This window comes from Muscardinus avellanarius, assembly GCF_963383645.1.
Source record: "Muscardinus avellanarius genome assembly, chromosome: 3".
Classification (NCBI taxonomy): domain Eukaryota; kingdom Metazoa; phylum Chordata; class Mammalia; order Rodentia; family Gliridae; genus Muscardinus; species Muscardinus avellanarius.
In genome coordinates, this window is record NC_137788.1 from 129749289 (window position 1) to 129763385 (window position 14097).

Here is a 14097-nt window from a genome sequence, read left to right on the forward strand (position 1 = left end):
TACCTTTGAGGCATTATCACTAGCCTTTTTAAATTTTATTTTGAGACAAGGTCTTGCTAAGTTGCCCAGGTTGGCCTCAATAAAACTTGTAGTCTTTCTGCCCTGGCCTCTTGAATTACAGGCATGTGCCACAGGACTGGCTCATAAATGTGTATTCTTATCTGCTTCTAGCTCTGGTATACTTACTAGCTGCTAATCTGCAAAAATGTCCTGAATAATCATAAAGAGAAAAGTGGGAAAGAAACGTTTGATACAGCAGTTTTGGGGACAGACATGGTAAATACTACCTATCAGCAAATTATGGCTTCCTTTCTGCTTTTTTTTTTTTTAAATCTACCTCTGAACTACAATCACAGCCATTTTATTTTTTATTTTGAAACAGGGTCTCATTAAATTGTCCAGGCTAACCTCAATCTGTTATACTTTTAGCCTCACAGGTACTGGGATTACAGGTCTGAGTCATTATGCCCGGCTAGCCACCATTTTTTCTAAACCAGAATAAGTATTGCTCTTATTAATAAAGATGATTATTTAAAAGATTAAAGTAGATGGGCATGGTGGTGCACACATGTAATCCTAGTACATGAGAGGCTGAGACAGGAGGATCATAGGTTTGAGGACAGCCTCAACAAGTAATGAGACTCTCAGCAAAGTAGCGAGATCATTTCAAAATAAAAAAGTAAGCAGGAGATGGTGGTGCATGTTTGTAATCTTAGTACTTGAAAGGCCGAGACAGAAGGATCACAAGTTCACTGCCAGCCTCAGTTACTTATTGCGGTACTCTGCAACTTAGTGAGAGCCTTTACAAAATAAAAAATAAAAATAGGACTGGGGATGTAGTTTGGTGGTAGAATGGCCCTGGGGTTCAACCCTCAGTACTGCAAAAGAAAAAAAAAAAAAAAAAGATATGGCTGGGGGTGTAGCTCAGAGGTAGAATGCCCCTGGGTTCAATCACCAGCACCAATTAAAAAAAAAAAAAAAAGTAATACCATACAGTTAGTGGGGGGGAAATTCTACAACATTAAATTGGACTACTTAAACTGGGTATGGTGGCACACACCTGTAGTCCCAGTACTTTGGAGGCTGGGACAGAAAAATTGCAAGTTTGAGGTCAGCCTCAGCAATTTAGCAAGATTCTGTTTCAAATGAAAAACAAAAAGAGCTGGCGGTGCAGCTTGGAGGTAGAAGGCCTCTGAGTTACTTCACCAGAGAGACAGACAGACACAGACACACAGCCCATAACAATCAATACAATAAGCATGAATCTTGGATACTATACGATTAATCTGAGGAACAACTGAAATTGGGGGAAATGTGATAAAGACTACTAGATATTATGGAATTGTTAATTTTCTTAGTTATGACAATGATGTTACTGGTTACATGAGAGGTATTTTTGGGGTGATACAGGCCAAAATATATGAGGATGAAATGTACGGAGATAACAATGAAAAGGTGTAATAATACAACTTACTGTGTTTGGCAAACAAACACAAACACAGAATTAAAGCAAATGTGGCAAAATTTGGACAAATCATTAGTCTAGGTTAAGGTTTTCCCAACTTTTCTGGGGACCTGAAAAATGTCAAAACAAAAACTGAGGAAAGGCGGGCACGGTGGCCCAAACTTGTAATCCCAGTACTTGGGAGGCTGACCCAGGGGATCGCAGGTTTGGGGCCAGTTTCAGCTACTTAGTGAGGCCCTCCACAAGTTAGTGAGATCCTGTTTTAAAATAATAAGCCGGGCGTGGTGGCGCATGTTTGTAATCCCAGCATTCAGGAGGCTGAGACAGGAGGATTGTGGTTCGAAGACAGCCTCAGCTACTACTTAGTGAGGCCCTTTGCAATTCAGTGAGACCCTGTTTCAAAATAAAGAATAAAAAATAGGGCTAGGGATGTAGCTTGGAGGTAGAATGTCCCTGGGTTCAATCCCCAGGACTGGAAAAAAAAAAGTAAGTTGAACAGAGAGGAAAACCACAGAATCACTCTAATGGTATCCTATTAACTTTCTCAGTTTTACATTTGCTTCTTTATGGACATATTTCAACTGTGCATTAGCATTAACACTGGAAAATTCACTTTGTAACTACATGGTAACAGGAGAAATCACCGAAAGTTTCTTAGGCTTCTACTGACATGAATAAAAGAGTACTAAGCATCGCTGCTCAGAATTACCTGGTGACTGTGGGTCGTGGTGCTTGTTCACAGCGTTTCACATGTGTTACACGATCTAATTTCTCCTCCCCATGAATTGCTACTCATCCCACAATCAATGCCTTTGGGCGAACTAAGGAAGAAGAGGTTACCCCCATTTTACAGACTAGACATTTTACACCAAAAAATACCTGGTCTCAAATGACGTAGGCATGATTGGAAGTTTACCATACATGCCTAGGAATCAAGGACTTCTATGAACCTGGACCTCTACAGCATTAATTTAATTATTTTAAGTTGAAGGTTCAGTTAGTTAAGCCACTGAACTGCTTGCTGTTTGGATGTGCAGTGAAACAAACAGTAGCGTGACCGAGTGGTGGATTCAAGGCCACCTCGAATGTCAAAGCCTGCGTCCAGCCTTTATTTTTATATTTATTTATTTAAGGTACTGGGGATGGAACCCAGGGCATTCTACCTCTAGTGACACCCTAGCTCTAATTTTTTATTCTTTATTTTGAAACAGGGTTTCCCTACGTTGCAAGGGGCCTCACTAAGTAGCTGAGGCTGTCTGCGAACTGCGATCCTCTGGTTTCCGCCTCCCGAATGCTGGGACTACAAGCATGCACCACCACGCCTGGCTATTTATTTTTATTTATATTTGTGGTATCGGGGATTGAACATAGGGGAATTCTACCTCCAAGCTACACCCCCAGCTTTTATTTTTACCTTGAAACACAGTCTTGTTAGGTTGATTGCTTTCAGATAACCTTGTAATGTCTAAAAGAGTTAATTGCCTATGGATCCCATAGAAGCTTTCTCTATAAAAGTCTGATTGCTCTTTCAATAAAACATACCGTATACATCAAACCTGCATCCCCTGTGTCCCGTAAATTGGCTTTACCCTTAGGTCTCCAGTGCACTAGACACTGACAGTTGATGAGGCTCATTACTTGCTGAGGCTGTCCTTGAACCTGCAATACTCCTGTCTTAGCCTCTGTAATCCCTGATGCTAGGAGTACAGGCATGCACCACCACGCCTGGCTAAGGTGAAGTATTATTATTATTTTACTATTTTAATTTTTTTGCAGTACTGGGGAAGGAACCCAGGGGCGTTGTACCTCTGAGCTATACCCCAGCCCTATTATTTAGACTTTCTATTTTTAAATTTTTTGTGGTACTAAAGACTGAATCCAGGGCATATTATCTCTGAACTATATCCCCAGCTCGATTTTCTTCTTTATTTTGAAACAGGGTCTCACTAAATTGCAGAGGGCTGGCCATGAACCCAATCCTCCTGTCTCAGCCTCCCAAGTACTGGAATTACAAGTGTGTACCACCATACTCGGCTGGTCTTTTTATTTTTGAAACAGGGACTCACTGAGTTGTGAAGGGCCTCATTAAGTAGTGAGGCTGTCCATGAACCACAATCCTCTGGTCTCAGCCTCCTGAATGCTGGGAGGTGAAATATTATTTTGATTGTTACTACTTAATATTGGTAATACCCCTTGTAGAAATCTCCAAAATTTGAATTATTAGTCCCATTTATCAGAGTATCGTTGAGAGAAAAAATTAGAGCTGTATACCAAAGTGAAAAGTATGTAAGCTAAAATATCTTTCTTCTGTGTTTGTTTTATATTTGGGGTTGATCGAGGGACACTCTAGCACTGAGCTACATTCCCAACTATTTTTACCATTTTATTTATCTATCCATCTATCTATCTATCATTTATTTATTTATTTATTTATTTATTTATTTATTTATTTATTTATTTATGGTACTGGGGGTGGAGCCCAGGGGCTTTTCTACCTCCGGGCTATACTCCCAGACCTACTTTATACTTTATTTGGAAACAGGGTTTCACTACGTTGCTGAGTCAGTTCTGGTGAGGTGTGGTGGTGTGCACACTTGTAATCAAACCCAGCACTTGGGAGGCTGAGACAGGAGGCGAGTTTGCGGCCAGCCTCAGCAACTTGTGAGGCCCTCTGCAACTTAGTGAGACCCTGTTTCAAAATAAAGAATAAAATATGTCTGTGAGTGTACCTTGAAGGCAGAATGCCTGAGTTCAATCTTCAGTACCGCAAAGAAAAAAAAAGGGTCAGTTCTAATAAAGCACATGAATATTCTTTTTAAAATTTATTTTTTTTTTGGGGGGGGTACTGGGGTTCCTGGAAGCCCTTCTACCTCCAGGCTACACTCCCAGACTTTTTTAAAAAATATTTTTATTTGGAAACAGGGTCTCTTAAACCAGCGCAGCTGGCTTCGAACCTGCGCGATCCTCCTGTCTCCACCTCCCAAGCACAGGGATTACAAGCGTGTGCCACCATGCCCGGCTAGCACATGAATATTCTGCTACAACCTGTTTAGTGGACAAATCCCCTAGTTCTCACTCTTATAACATTTCCACAGATCTTTAGGTCGAAAGGCCCAAATTCAAGAAAACAATGAACAATATCTGTTTCTCTTTTCAAAATATTAAATTGTTTAAATTAAAAGATATAGGGAGCCGGGCGTGGTGGCGCACGCTTGTAATCCCCACGCTTGGGAGGTGATGACAGGAGGATCACACAGATTCGAAGCCAGCTGTGCTGGCTTAAGAGACCGTTTCCAAATTAAAAAGTATAAAAAAATAGGTCTGGGAGTGTAGCCTGGAGGGTGAAGGGTTTCCAGAAACCCCAGTACCAACAACAACAAAAAAATAAACAAACAAAAATAAAGATAAAAGATATAGGGAATTTCTTGAAATTTCTAAGACCAACAAACTCATAAAACTTAAGAACAGCATGTCAGCCTGGCATGGTGGTGTACACCTGTATTCCCACTACTTGGGAGACTGAAACCAAAAGATTATAGGTGTAAAGCCAGCCTCAGCAACGTAGTGAGACTGACAGCAACCTAGGAAGACCCTGCTTTCAAACAAAAAATAAAAAATACTTGGGGTGTAGCTCAGAGGTAGACTGCCCTGGATTTAATCCCCAGTACCAAGAAACAACAACAAAAAGAATGACACACTTGTAATCCTGCCACTCTGTAGGCTGAGGCAGGAGGACCCCCAGCCCTATTTTTTATTCTGTATTTCAAAACAGGGTCTCACTGAGTTGCAAAAGGCCTTCACGAGGTAGCTGATGCTGTTCGTGAACTGCAATCCTCCTGTCTTAGCCTTCCAAATGCTGAGATTACATTTTAATTAATTAATTTATTTATTTATTTATTTTTGCAGTACTGGGGATGGAACCCAGTGGCATTCTACCTTTGAGCTACGTCCCCAGCCCTAGTTTTTATTCTTTATTTTGAAATAGGGTCTCACTGAGTTGCAGAGGACCTCCCTAAATAGCTGAAGTTGTCACGAACTACAATCCTCCTGTCTCAGCCTCCCAAATGCTGGGATTACAAGTGTGTACCACCACTCCCGGCTTTTGGGATTACATTTTAAATGTAAATTCTTAGCATTTAAATTATGACTATTAAAAGCTATTCACAAGCCCAGGCATGGTGGCACATGCTTGTAATACTAGTGTTTGAGAGGCTAAAAAAAGAGGGTCACAGGTTTTCGGCCAGCTTCAGCAACTTAGTAAGATTCTGTTTCTAAATAGAAAATAAGTTGGGTATGGTGGTGCAAGTTTGTAATCCCAGTACAATTCAAAGACAGCTTCAGCAGTTTAGTGAGGCTCTCAGCTACTTAGTGAGACCCTGTTTTAAAATAAAATACAAAATAGGTCTGGGGGTGTAGCCCAGAGGTAGAAGGCCCCTGGGTTCCATCTCAAGTACCACAAAAAAAAAAAAAAAAGGAAAATAAACACTATAGAGCAATAGAACTGGGGGCTTATGTCAGAAGTAGAATGTCCCTGGAGTTCAATCCCTATTAACACACACACAGACCTACTCATAGCCGGGCACAGTGGCACAGGACCATAATCCTGGTACTTGGAAGGCTGAGACAAGAGGAAGATTGCAGGTCTGAGGCCAGCCTCATCAACTTAGCAAGACTTTCAGCAACCTAGTGAGACCCCATTTCAAAACAAAAACATAAGCTGGGTGCGGTGGCGCATGCTTGTAATCCCTATACTTGGGAGGCTGAGACAGGGTTCACAGCCAGCCTCAGTGACTTAGTGAGGCCCTCTGTAACTTAGCGAGACCCTGTTTCAAAATAAAAGAATAAAAACTAGGGCTGGGGGTGTAGCTCAGAGGTAGAATGCCCTGGGTTCTATCCCCAGTCTTCTGGGGCTGAGGGTATAGCTTTAGTGGTATAGTGCTTGCCTAGCATATGCAAAGTCCTGAATTCGATCTGCAGAACCACAAAAAATAAAATAAGAATGGTGACAAAAACTTAAACAGAAAATCCTCATAGCCAGGTGTGGTGGTATATACTTATAATCTCAGCACTTGGGAGGCTGAGGCAGGAGGATTGCAGGTTTGAGGCCGGCCTGACCAATTTAGCAAGACCCTCAGAAACTTAACTTAGTCAGACCCTGCCTCAAAACAAAACACTCAAAAAACAAAAACAAAACCTCTTGCCTAGAAGTTAGACGCCTGGCTATGGGCTTTTTGAAACCCTAAATGGGAAAAGCATACAGTTGGTCTGTCTACATTCACTTAATCTCCTTCCTGCTAGTACTGTAGCTTGCCTCCACCAGTACTTATGTCCCTTAGTCTGAAATCCTTTTTTACCCACTCCAGAAAATATATCTCTGATCTTTGCTAGGGAAGGGAAAGCATCTACGGATCCATAGCTTTTCCATTTGATCATAGCCAAAAGCCATGGAAGCAACAGGGACCCATGTCTTAAACTTTCAATCAGTCTTCCTCATTTTAGCACACCCCCAGACCCTCCTTTACGTACAGAAGGCCTTTTGGGAATTCCCAGTGTCAACAGTGCTGATTCTCAGCACTTCCCTCTACTAGCTCAGTATTCAAATTTCTTGGGACTCCTAAGTCTTTTTTTTTTTTTTTTTTTGGTGGTACTGGGGGTGGAACCCAGAGGCTTTCTACCTCCAGGCTATACTCCCGGACCTTTTTTATATTTTATTTGGAAACAGGGTCTCACTAGGTTGCTGAAAGCCTCACTAAGTAGCTGAGGCTGGCTTCGAACCTGTGCGATCCTCCTGTCTCAGCCTCCCAAGCGCGGGGATTACAAGCGTGTGCCACCACGCCCGGCTCCTAAGTCATTTAATAACTGCTTATGCACTTGGCAACTTCTGATACTTTGTTCTATTGCCTTCTCTTCTGTTTTGTTTTCTTTCATCATTATATGGACTTTATGCCTTCACAAAGATTCCTTTACCATTGTTTCAGGTGGGGATGAAAGGAAGATCTATGTGTTCAAACCACCATTTTTATAAAGATGTCCTATGAGTTCTTCCCTCACCCAGTGAGGTCTTTCAGGGAAAAACTTCTTGCAAAAACATGTACTAGAAGGTGAAGCCTATCAAGATGCATTTCTACTTGCAAAAGTAGAAATTGTGTGCCTCAACTGGTGGCATCACTTACCAGTATGAGAAAAATATTCAGGTTAAGATTTTAAAACAGTCACGTATAAGAAGAGTTAAGAGATCTAAGATGTTCTTGGTACTAAACACAGAAGACAGACTCAAGTTAGCCAAGATGAAACCAAAAAGAATTTCCAGGACCACATTTCTTCCAGGCAAGAAAAAGGAAACAGTCCAACTTCTCGGGCGCCCTCAGAAAGAAGTGATTCATCCCAACTAGCATTCTCAGCTTATCATGGGCACAGCACAGACCATCTTGGAATGAGCTGCATACTCAGTCCTCTAATCAAACAACACTTATTTTTTATGTTTCAGGTCTTTACAGTTCACAGATATAACACTAACATACTTTGATGTTCGTGTTTTAGCTTATCATGCATGGATCAAGGTTGTACGACCAGGTTAACTTAGGATGACAAATCAGATAGATGTTTCTAAATCAAAAACAAGAAGTGATTATCTCAACAAGTGACTTTTACCCAAATACACCTAGAAGGTCAGTACACAGATACTCAGTTAACTATAGAAGCAGCTCACACTTGGCTGTAAGTGGCCATTCTGAAGGAACCCAAATTTCAGCAACAAGCCAACAGTCTACCAGCCAAGCTGGAAATGCCAGGGAAAGGCAATAAAGGCAGTGAGTACCTGCACTGATCCCCCATGGCGGTCTGCAGCCAAGTGAGACGTCAGGTATGAGGTATTGGTCTGCCGGCTGGGCTGGATTTCCCACTCTCCTCGGCGCTCTGACGATGCAGTCTGCTCAGGCATTAGGAAGCATGAGAGCAAGATATGGAAGGAAAAGTGAAGCAACAGCAAGCAATAACAAAACCAAGTACATGAGTCCCCCGTAGGTTTTCTTGCTTGAGTTTTAAGCTAACAACTGCTGAGAAGCACTGAGGAAAGCAATGCTACATTCATTTCAGCCTAATGAGCCAATTCGTGAGCCTGCAGCACACCATCCTCACCCAGACACAGAAAATAGTGACGACCAAAGGGGAGGAGGTGGGGTGACCAAAGCTAGAATCACCTTTTAGTTCACATATTAGTAAAATTTCAGTAGCCACTAAACAGATCAACTTCAGAATGTTAAGACTGTTGGACAAATCTTAATTTACAAATCATCAGACTCATGTAATCACAAATCATTTCTCTGATTAAAGATCTATCTGAACAGATGGCAGTTGATAAAGAAAATCCCTGCATTCAGAATAAAGTGCCTTTTCCTTAAATACAGAGTTCACTGCTTTGACACTGACCTCTCTGAGACTTTCTGCTAAGATAAAATGACCAGTGGCTGGGATATGCTTTCTTATATAAAAGAATGAATAAAATATGTTTTCAAAAACAAGCTCATATGTCAAGAATAAGAAAAGATGAGATAAAAATAAGGCTTGTTTTCTGGTTCCTTTAACTAATGGCCTCTAGTCTCAAATTAAAACAAATTTACTAATAGGCAAAACTACTAGGAATTATTTTCTTTTAGAAAGTCAAAGAGCCGGGTGTGATAGCGCACACTTGTAATCCTAGTACTTGGGAGGTGGAGACAGGAGAATCGCAGGTTCAGAGCCAGCCTCAACAGCTTAGTGAGTCTCTCAGCAACTTAGTGAAACCCTGTTTCCAAATAAAATAAAATAGGTCTAGGAGTATAGCATGGAGGTAGAAGGCTCCTGGGTTCCATCCCCAGGACCACATTGAAAGAAGGAAGGAAGGAAGGAAGGAAGGAAGGAAGGAAGGAAGGAAGGAAGGAGAAAAAAGAAAGAAAAAAGGAAGGAAGGAAGGGAGGAAGGAAGGAAGGAAGGAAGGGAGGGAGGAAGGAAGGGAGGGAGGAAGGGAGGCAGGCAGGCAGGCAGGCAGATCTCCCCTCAGCAAAAGGAGGGCCTTCAGTTCACAGCCGTTCAGCTCGTTCTCTCCCCTTTGCTGTCGTTCCCTCTCTTCACTCCTTCTTTACCTGGGTTTTAGATCTCATACTACTCTGATCTTGCTCATATGTGACTTTTGTTCTGAAGAATCTGTTTAGGTGCCTCTTCCCCTGTGCCAGATGGCTGAGAAGGAGATAACATCATGATGCTCAGTAACAGTCCTAAGGCTCTACAAAAATGAAAAATGAGTAGTTGGAGAGGCGGCAATGAGGGATTAGTAAATCAAAGTTTAATTGCTGCTGATATGAACAGCAGCGGGGGTTGGGATATGATATTGCTGTTCTGCAGGAAAAACAGTAAAGATCCTATACATCTTAGAAATGTTTATAACTATAAATGTTATATTTTATTAAAAAGAAAGAAGAAAGAGTAAGAAAGCAATGGTTTGAGGCTCTTTAATCACTCTCTCTGCTCCAGGACTTCACTGACAAGAGGTGCTTAACGTCACCACGAGTCATCTAAAAGGTACTTTCCGTAAACTGGCTACAACTTACTCATTATTATTAAAGGAAAAGTCTCATCAGTAACAGCACTACCAGGATCCCGGCCATGTTTTCTCTAATACTCCTTGAGGGAAGAGCAGATTTCATAAGAAAGGAGTTGTATTAACTTGCTTGCTATACAATCTTGCAAGGGAGGGATTTGGTATTACACTGCTAGTCTAACTTGAGAGAATAAAAAATAACCAAAATGTTGCCCCCATTATTTCCACCAAGAGATTCAAATATTTCCTTTTCCAAAACAAGACCATGGTGTGTAACATATTAACATTAGTTTAAAAGCTAATTTTCCTTGTCTATATCTTCAGAGCACTTAGCGATCCAAGAATAAATCTGCTCTTCTAATATTATTATCTATAACTAATATATGTTAGTGATAGCTTCCTCAGTTCTCTCTAGTACTTTTTCTTATAAATAGAACTGGGGATTGAACCCAGCAACATTCTTCCTCTGAGCTACACCCTCAGTCTTATTTTTTATTTATTTTTTGGTACTGGGGATAGAACCCAGGGCATTCTACCTCTGAGCTGCACCCCCAGCCCTATTTTTTTTTGGGGGGGGGGCAGGTCTGGAGATGGAACCCAGAGGCATTTGACCTCCGAGCTATACCCCCCGCCCTATTTTTATTCTTTATTTTGAAACAGGGTCTCACTAAGTTGTGAAGGGACTCACTAAGTAGCTGAGGCTGTCTGCAAACCACGGTCTCAGCCTCCCAAATGCTGGGATTGCAAGCATGCGCCACCACACCCAGCTCCCAGCCCTATTTATTATTCTTTCTTTTGAAACAGGGTCTCACTAAGTATCTGAGGCTGGCCATGAACATGTGATCCTCCTGTCTCGGCCTCCCGAGTACTGGGATTACAAGCACGCACCACCACACCCAGCTCTAGGACTTTTTTTTTTCCCTTCCTTTTCTCAGTACTGGGGATTGAACCCAGGGACATTCTATTTCTAAGCTATACCCTCGGCCCTACTTTTTATTCTTTATTTTGAAACAGGAGGGTCTCACTGAGTTGCAAAGGGCCTCACTACATAGCTGAGGCTGGCCAAGAACTGTTATATTCCTCTTTTAGCCTACCAAATGCTGAAATTACAAGTGTGCACCACCATGCCTGGTTTCTAGGACTTTTTTTTTTTTTTTTTTTTTTTTTGGTGGTACTGGGTTCCTGGAAGCCCTTCTATCTCCAGGCTACAATCCCAGAACTATTTCATATTACTTTTTTATTTTTGGAAACAGGGTCTCTTAAGCCAGCGGGGCTGGCTTTGAACCAGCGTGATCCTCCTGTCTCTGCCTCCCAAGCGTGGGGATTACAAGCGTGCATCACCACGCCCGGCTTCTAGGACTTTTTTAAAAATAACATTTATGTAGAATATTTAAGCAACTACACTATTTTATAATATTATCATTTCTCAAAAAATGTAAATGCCTAAAAACAAACCCAAAAGTTTTTAAGTCATTTTAAAATTCTTTTGAGTTTATTTATTTATTTATTTATTTATTTATTTATTTATTTATGGTACTGGGGATGGAACCCAGGGGCATTCTACCTGTGAACTATACCAGGGGCATTCTACCTGTGAACTATACTCCCAGCTCTATTTTTTATTCTTTATTTTGAAACAGGGTCTCAATGAGCTGCAAAAGGCCTCACTAGGTAGCTGAGGCTGTCTGTGAATCTTGGTCCTCCTGTCTCAGCCTCCCAAATGGCTTTTTTTTTTTCTTTGTGGTACTGGGGATTGAACCCAGGGCCATTCTACCTCTGAGCTATATCTTCAATCTCTTTTATTCTTTACTTTAAAACAGGGTCTCACTAAGTTGCAGAGGCAATTCTATCTCTGAGCTACACGGTCAGGGGCATTCCAGTTCCGAGCTACACCCTCAATCTATTTTTATTTTTAATTTTGAAACAAGGTCTCATTAAGTTGCAGAGGACCTCACTAAGTAGCTGAGGCTGGCCATGAACCTGCAATCCTCTGTTTCAGCCTCCCAAGTACTGGAATTACAAGTCTCTGCCACCATACCTGGCTGCATTTGTTTTTAAGGCAGATAAAACTGAAAACTGCAGAGAATATACATTCGTGTGTGTGTGTATGTTTGTGTGTGTGTGTGTGTGTGTGTTTGCTGGGGATTGAACCCAAGGTCTTATGAATATTAAGCAGATGCTCTATCACTGAGCTATACTGCCAGCCCTCATATGCTTTTTCTTGGCGGTACTGAGGATTGAACTCAGGGGCATACTATTACCTCCAAACCACACCCCCAACCTGATTTTCTTTTCTTTTCTATTATTGTTGTGTGGTTGTGTATGTGTGTGTGCGCGCACATGCGTGCGCACACACGCAAGGAGTACTGGTGATTGAACCCAGAGGCATTCTACCTTGGAGCTATACCCTCAGCCCAATTTTATTTCTTATTTGAAACAAGGTCTTTTGAGGTTGACTGAGAGTCTTAGTACTTGCTGAGGCTGTTCTCAAACCTGTGATCCTCCTGTCTCAGCCTCCCAAGTACACAAATTACAGGTGTGTACAACTATGCTAGGCTCTTCTTTTTTATTTTGAAAAGCTTTCATTAAGTTGCAGAGGGCTTTACCAGGTTGCTGAGACTGGCCATGAATATACAATCCTCCTGTCTCAGGCTCCCAATTACTGGAATTACAATCATGAGCCACCAAATCCAGCTCTTCGTATGCTGTAAAGGTTAGAAAACCTCTGGAGAGTTGTTTTCAACTATTACTTCCATTTTTATTGAAACATATGTATATATACATATATACATACACCAGAACTCTGGTTTGATGCTACTGTATGATGCACAGGACTAAGTACTTGTTTATATCAATTCTGGCAAAATAATTTGTTGGAATAATTAAGATCTTTGTTTAAATAAAAATAGTAAGATAGATACTTTTTCAAAGGATTAAAAGACACATTGCATCTTCATCCTCAAAGTAAAATACTTTTTATCTTTTAAAAAGAGAGAAAGAGAACTGGGCTTGGTGGTGCACATTTGTAATCCCAGTACTGGGAGGCGGAAACAGAAGGATCACAGGTTCACAGCCAGCCTCAGCTACTTAGTGAGGCCCTCCACGACTTAGTGAGACCCTGTTTCAAAAAAAAAGAATAAAAAATAGGGCTGGGCTGGGGGTATAGTTCAAAGGTAGAATGCCCCTGGGTTCAGTCCCCAGCACCACACACACACACACACACACACACACACACACACACACACACACACACAAAAAAGAAAGAAAGAAAAATAGAAAAAGATTACTAATGTTACATATTCTATTGTGACAAACACTATCCCATACCACTGCCCGCCTGTGTCTTCTGTATCCACTGAAAGCAACAAATCCAAGTGACAGGAACGAAACTGCTACTGTTGTCTGATTATATTGGAAATGACTCCTCATGAAATACTAAACAGCGAGCCAGGCGTGGTGGCGCACGCTTGTAATCCCAGCATCTGTGAGGCTGAGGCAGGAGTGCCATGGTTCACAGACAGCTTCAGCTACTTAGTGAGGCCCTTTGCAACTCAGTGAGACTCTGTTTCAAAATAAAGAATAAAAATCAGGGCTGGTAATGTAACTCAGAGGTAGAATGCCCCTGGATTCCATTCCCAGTACTGCAAAAACAAACAAACAAAACAAAAAACAAAAACAAAAAAAACCCAAAAAACCAAAAACTCAAAAAAACTAAACTAAATAAGTCTTTTCTGTAGGATAAGGGCTTAGACTGCAACCTAATAGATGATGTTGTAAAAAGGTCCATTTGAGAGTTTTCAAAAGCAACCAAATCTCGCTGGGTGTGGTGGCGCACGCTTGTAATCCCTGCGCTTGGGAGGCGGAGACAGGAGGATCGTGCTGGTTCGAAGCTAGCCGCGCTGGTTTAAGAGACCCTGTTTCCAAATTTTAAAAAAGTATAAAATAGGTCTGGGCGTGGAGCCCGGAAGTAGAAGTGTTTCCAGGAACCGCAGTACCACCAAAAAAAAAAAAAAAAAAAAAAGCAACCAAATCTCTAGCAGCTGGATAAAACCAAAGA

General features: G+C 41.4%; 1 protein-coding gene across 4 annotated transcripts in view; it reads right to left on the reverse strand.

Annotated features, from left to right (window-relative positions):
- CSNK1G1 (casein kinase 1 gamma 1) overlaps positions 1–14097 on the reverse strand; it is a gene marked incomplete at both ends in the record, with an annotated part of 111848 nt that overhangs the window by 19150 nt on the left and 78601 nt on the right. For 2 of the 4 annotated variants that reach the window (XM_080693192.1, XM_080693193.1), the window contains one exon: positions 8283–8393. The exons of the other annotated variants lie outside the window; for them this stretch is intronic. In XM_080693192.1, coding sequence (XP_080549318.1) covers positions 8283–8393 — 111 coding nt within the window. The remainder of the gene's footprint in view (positions 1–8282; positions 8394–14097) is intronic. 4 annotated transcript variants of the gene reach the window in all.